The 5958-nt window shown below is 50.8% G+C and overlaps 1 protein-coding gene across 2 annotated transcripts; it reads left to right on the top strand.

Moving 5' to 3' along the window:
* The first annotated feature begins 295 nt into the window (after positions 1-295).
* On the top strand, positions 296-4677 carry ANAPC16 (anaphase promoting complex subunit 16). Of its 2 annotated transcripts, XM_008940567.1 has the most exons (3): positions 296-455; positions 2500-2574; positions 4381-4677. In XM_008940567.1, the coding sequence occupies exons 1-3, from the start codon at positions 314-316 to the stop codon at positions 4494-4496; spliced, it is 333 nt and encodes a 110-aa protein (XP_008938815.1). In that variant the 5' UTR covers positions 296-313; the 3' UTR covers positions 4497-4677. The 2 variants fall into 2 exon arrangements, with proteins under 2 accessions (XP_008938815.1, XP_008938814.1); XM_008940566.1 differs by lacking the exon at positions 2500-2574 and having other exon boundaries at positions 314-455; positions 4381-4496.
* Positions 4678-5958: the final 1281 nt, after the last annotated feature.

Genomic DNA, 5958 nt, shown 5'->3' with positions numbered 1-5958 from the left:
CAATCGTCCCGCTGCATTCCCAGGCCCCCTTGTCCAAGGGGTCAGAGTGTGGGCTCCCTCCAGTTTTTTTTGGGTGCACTACCTGGTGTGACAGCTCACTGCAGGCAGCCTCTCCCACGCATGCTGGGCAGCCTGGAACCACTGCCAGTGCTTTGAGGCAGCCCAAAAAGCTGGGTTTGCTGGCTCTTCCTGGCCCTCACCGCCGTCCACCATCGGATCCGCGCGCGGCCGCTGGCTCTGCGCCCTGGGAAACTCCGAGCCGCCCTTCCTAACTGGCTTCCCTCCTTGTTCTCCCAGGCTGGGACGGGGGGAAATGGCAGCGTCCTCCTCATCCTCTTCAGCCGGCGGCGTCAGCGGCAGCTCGGTAACAGGATCGGGGTTCAGCGTTTCGGACCTGGCGCCGCCCCGAAAAGCTCTCTTCACATATCCCAAAGGAGCTGGGGAGATGCTGGAAGGTGATTGCTCCTGCCCTTCTCCTTCCCCACTCCTCCTGGTGCGCAGGCGGCCCTGAAAGGGAGTGGCCAAGCTTGGCACCCTGATACTTTTTTGGACTTCAGCTGGTGAAAGCTATAGGGAGGAAGGAAACACCAGGGCTCGGGTAGGTCCCGAGGTCTCTCCCACCAGTTGTTCATGAGGACGTGATTTTTCTGGCAGTCACCTGCTTTTTTAGCTCCGTGACAACGCTTCAGACGAGGAAGTGATCTACCTGAAAGGGAACATGACGGTGTTAATTGCTCATTGTTAGCTAATCCTTTGATGTCTGGCAGAAATTACTGTAAAGATAGCTGAGGCAGGAGTATTTTTCTTGGCAAAACACGTTCTGGGGTTGGATTTGATTGGACTAGTACAGGAGGCAGCTTGTATCCCTGCTGGCCAGGAAACACAGGGCTTGCTTTTGCCCCCAGCCCAGGTTAAAACCTCACCACAGAGGTCTGTGAGAGCATAAATTTGGACTAGACCTCACTTTTAATCCTTTGAGGCTGAGCAGGCTCCCCTTTTGGGCTCACTCTTGTCGAGGTGTTTCTCCAGGGCCACCTGGAGAGGGTCAGGGCTCTGATCTCACGTTTGGGTGTTTGAGCCCTGCCACCCTCTTCCTCGGGGTTGCCTGCAGGAGAACCCAGGCGCGTCACCGCGCGTCCCTGCCCCTGCTCTGGGTGAAGGAGGAAGGGCAGGTCCTCCAGATGACAGGGTTTAGCCACGGTCGGTCTGTCTGCTACCCTTGAACTTCCCGTGTCACCGCGCCACACGCTTGACTGTGTGAGCCTGAAGTTTGTCAGCGTGGCTGGGATCGAGGCTCTGGTGTCCCTGTTGCTCAGGAGTGACACTGCAGTGCAGGGCAGCTGGGAACCGATCACTACCTTGTTTAAGGACTGTTTTTATTACACATTAGAGGCCATATGCCAGCCTATTGAAGCAATTATGACTAAAGGCTTGCTCATAGAACTTAACGAGCCCTCAAAACAAATTAAAATAATGAAGCACTTCGTGTTACCAAATAGACAGGCAGCTGTTCCTCCCGAGAGCCGCTCAGCAGGATGGCCGGGCTGGGGAGCTGGAGGAGAGGGAAGGGAATGCGTGGAAAAAACACTGGGCAGCACCAACACGGCATTTCAGCAGCTTGCCAGTGGATGCTCCGAGCACGGCAGAGCTCCAGCTCTTCCCTCTTACCTGGGGTTCAGCTTTGGATTACATTTTCCAGGGCCAGGAGTCTCTTTTTTTTTTCATTGATTCTGCTTTGGGCTGACCAGCAACACAGCAGTCTGCTCTGGGTGGCAGCAACAGCTAGGCACTTCCCCTGTTACAGAAAAGTTTAGGTTAGCTTCTTAATTTCTGAAATAAAAGGTGATACACCCATTCTTTCATCAGATGGGTTCTAGTGGGGTAGCTGCATACCAGTTTCCTCTTCAAAAATCCCCACTAACTGATTGATTTTTTGTTACTTTATTTAAAAACAAGTGAGATAGTAAGACCTGCAGGTATTTGGTTTTTTTTAAGAAGCAAGTTGAACAAACACTGTTGGTGCTTGGCACACAATTAGCTACGTATCCCAGACTGCCTTATTTCTGAGATGCTTCTGTGATTGATTACTGACTTAGATGGCAAGATACACATTATTTGAAATCCTTTATGTGGGCCCATGGTCTAAGCCTGTGGGAAATCATAAAACATGAGAAGGACACAAGTGTCTGAGCCCCGAGGGAATCGGAGGCTGCTGTAATACTACCTGGCTTCTCCTTGGCTTACCTTCTATTTAAAAGAGACTAAAATTGCTTGTCAAAGGGGATGTAAGAGTATCAGCCAGGCTGTCTCCTGGCTAGCAGGGGGTGGCAGGGGCCTGGAACTGGAGCGCTGCACACTCGGCGCAGGGGAAAGCCTCGGAATGAGGCGAGTGGGGAAACCCGCGTCTCACACTTAAAAATAGAAGGTTGCCGGCCCTCGGTTAAAGCTGCTCAGTCTCAGAACTCTCAGATTAAACCACCTCCCTTTTTCTGTTTACAGACGGCTCCGAAAGGTTCCTCTGCGAGTCTGTCTTCAGCTATCAGGTTGCGTCTACATTAAAGCAAGTGAAACACGGTAAGCACCAAAGCGGCGTCTTATTTTAACCGCACGTTGATCGGGGAAGGTGGCAGGGGAGCGGGGAGAAAAGGCTGACACGTTCTCAGGCACCGACCACAAAAAAAGCAGAATAGCCTTTTAAGTTGGCGAATTAACGCCAAGTCAGACCATCACTGAGTCCTTTTGCAAGCCCTATGCAAAGCACCGGGAACCCACAGAGCCTGGGTGGGAACAGGCTGTGCCTTTCGAAGCTTGTTTTTCCATCGCTGCACGCCGCGCTGCCTTGGCGAGAGGTGAGGCCAGAAGAGGAGGTTATGGGCAGGAAACACCCACGCTCTGATCTCTTGGCCCAGCGCTGACTGTCTCTCTGGCCCCAGGCAAGGAGACACTTGATTCCACCTTTGTTCCTCTGCTGAGCCCTTGTGACTCTGGCAGGGTCAGGTGAGGTTTCCAGAGGTGGACATGCAGGTGCCTGGCATGGTGTGATGGGGTTGACTCCACTCCCTGCTTCTCCAAGAACGAGCCTGATGTCTTGTTTGAGCTTCACCTTCCCTCCTGGGGCCTTTGCATGCCACCCAGGTGGCTGTAACTGAACGACGGGCTTGACTGCACAGGCTCCACTGCACTTTCGTTCTCAAGACGTGGGGCAGAGCTCGGCAACAGGCCACGGCTGCTGCTCCACACTCACATCCTCTCTGGTCCCCGCCTCTTGACAGCTCAAATGGGTACTTCCATGTGTTGTCTCAGACCGGAGAGGTTTCCTGTCCTCCGCCAGCGAAGGCTGTTGGGAGGAGGTCTGGGGGCATGCAGCAGCTTGCAAGGCCATGATCCTGTATTTCTGAAGCCAGAAGCAAAGCTGAACTTCCAAGCCGTTGTTTCCATGGCTCCGGAGTTACTGCAGCTGTAGCTGCTGGGGGCTGCTGCACATGCTGCCACCCAGATAAGCACCAGCCTTTGAAACTGGTTTGTAGAGCACCAGACACCTGCCTGTAAGAAAGGCTTAAATAAAGATGGAGGTCATAATTTTTTGGGCTTGTTTGTTTGACAGTTCCCAGAATCACTCGTTTGCAGGAGGTAGAGTGAGAACAATCCCTCTTAAAAGCACCTACTGCTGCAGTCAGCATAAATCATGCACATTTTTTTACACCTTCTACTAGTAAGTCAGCTCATACTGGGCTGTTTTTCCAAGGCCGCCATGCTGTTACACTTCCAGCAGGGCCAAGAGAAGATCTGCTCTCATTTTGTCATTTAATTGAAAATGGAGCCAACAACCAGCTCTAAATAAAGCTGAGAAGATCAAGCTGTCTTGGGGATCCCTGAGGAGGCAGCTCATCCCTCTGCAGGGACCTTTGTGTCCATAGCATGCTCTGGTTGCAAAGCCTTTCTGCCACCATCATCCAGGTCCTCCTCAAAGGACCTCTGCTAACAAGCAAAGTTCCTCCTTCCGTGGGCTGACCAAGCGCTCTCTGAACTTCTCTGTTCTTTTGCACTATAAATATTTATGCTGAAGAAATGAGCTTAATCCTGTTTTCACCTCCATATGCTGATGGGCCTTGTGTTGCCCTGTTAGGACTTGAATTTGCCCAGCACGGGCAGGGCTGAGTAAATACACACTGAGCACCCAACAAGGCATAGAAAGTTGTTCCCTGCTCTCTCCTGTGATCGGGGCTTGCAGGGGCGTCATGCAGAGTGGGTCTGTGTTCAGATGGGCTCTGTGGGTTCTGCTCTATGCCGTTCCCCACTGGCAGCTGGGAATTTGCATCTAATTGAAAGGTTTAATTGTGCTGTCATTGCAAGCCACAGTTACCTTTGTACTTCTTGCAGATCAACAAGTCGCACGGATGGAAAAACTAGCCGGGCTGGTGGAAGAGCTGGAGGCAGATGAGTGGAGGTACAAGCCAATAGAGCAGCTCCTGGGCTTCACTCCCTCCTCAGGCTGAGCGTGTCTGGATTGCTGCTGTCGGGGAGCAGTAAGAAAAACATTCTTTGGCCTGGCTTCAAAACACACCCTCTTTTATCAGGGTGCTGACAGCTGCATCGGCACGGCTGGGCTTTTCGTTTTGTTGACTTGAGAGTGGGGATCACCCATAAAGCTGCCAGTGGATGGAAAAGACAGGATTCTTGAAGCCCTCGGCAGCTCCATTTCTGTAACTTAGATGCTAGGATTGGTTTTGCAGAACTGGGAGAATCACATAATTTACAGAGGAAAGAAGACATTCGGCATGGCGGCAGGGAGAGTGAACCAGTATCTCTGTGTGGCATTTCCCCATCTGCTGCTCAAGTCTGGCCTCTGTAGAGCAGAGGCACCCTGCCAGAAACACTTTCCAGCCCTGGCTGCTGTTTTGGGGGTGAACAGGAAGAAAACTCTTTAGAGGCAGCACATGGTGCTGTTTCTTCGGAGGGACCTCGTGTATCACCAGAGCCATTTCCTTTCTGTCGCCATTTCCCTCGTCCCTGCACAGCAAGTGCTGATGCAGAAGCTGTATCTTCAGTACCCTGAAACTCTTTCTTCTCTTTATTATGTATTAGCTTGCTCTGTGATAATAAAATAATTCTGCTTTTGAATGCGTTTATCTGTTCAAAGGTCGGTGCAGGAGGTCTGATGAAAGAAATAATCGGCTCTTTGGTGGGTAACAGGAGGCTTAAGGAAGCTCAGCTTGGCTATTAGGATGGTCAACTTCAGTTCCATTTAAAAGATAAACCCTTTCGAAAGGAACCAAACCACATTTACTTTATGCTCAAAAGTGGATTGATTTAAATCAGATTTTAATCCTGGCTTAACTCGGCCAGCAGAAAACCCTTATTTAAATCCATCCATTCTAATCATCTTGTTTTTCATTTGTACTGCTCTTGAGGGGAGCTGGATTTCTATTTTGTGCCATAACCATTTCAACATGTTAATTTTCCATTGATTAGAGCCTTAGGACCACGGTTTTGTTAGACAGCAGGGGATAGGCTCTGCACGGTATTTCACCAATTGTACAACTTCATCCTCCAATGCCCAGTTCCTCCATTTTCAACATCTTATTTACGAGATTAGTTTATTTTTATTCGCTGTTTCAGTCCAGCCACATCTGGGTTGAAACAGATTTTAATCCATCCCTGTCTTACTTCTATCACCAGCAATTTGTGTTAGATAAAACTAAAGGGGAAAAAGTTCCGTGTTCGCTTCCGTTTAGGAATTAATTCTAGCCTCAGAGTCAGCTTTTCATGATCCAGAGCCGCCTGCCACCCAAAATCCAGTCCTGATCTGGAGATGCAGCCCCAGCTCCAGCTCCATGCCCGTGAGCTCTGCAGTTCTGAACCCGCATCGGGGAATTCTCACTGACAGCTATGGCTCAGCCAGGACATGTCCTGTGCTGGCTCCCCCCAGCACTGCCTGGAAAACTTTCTCCCAGGGCC

The sequence above is a fragment of the Merops nubicus genome, unplaced genomic scaffold (genome assembly GCF_000691845.1).
Source record: "Merops nubicus isolate BGI_N331 unplaced genomic scaffold, ASM69184v1 scaffold26045, whole genome shotgun sequence".
NCBI lineage: Eukaryota > Metazoa > Chordata > Aves > Coraciiformes > Meropidae > Merops > Merops nubicus.
The sequence above is the reverse complement of the archived record's forward strand: the minus strand, read 5'-3'. Positions and strand labels throughout refer to the sequence as shown.

What these genes read in the sequence shown, in the direction of transcription:
- ANAPC16 (XM_008940567.1), top strand. Translation starts at nt 314, where the DNA reads ATGGCAGCGTCCTCCTCATCCTCTTCAGCCGGCGGCGTCAGCGGCAGC. An exon ending in AGCTGGGGAGATGCTGGAAG is followed by an intron (nt 456 to 2,499) that starts GTGATTGCTCCT and finishes TTCTGTTTACAG; the next exon opens with ACGGCTCCGAAAGGTTCCTC. An exon ending in ATTAAAGCAAGTGAAACACG is followed by an intron (nt 2,575 to 4,380) that starts GTAAGCACCAAA and finishes TACTTCTTGCAG; the next exon opens with ATCAACAAGTCGCACGGATG.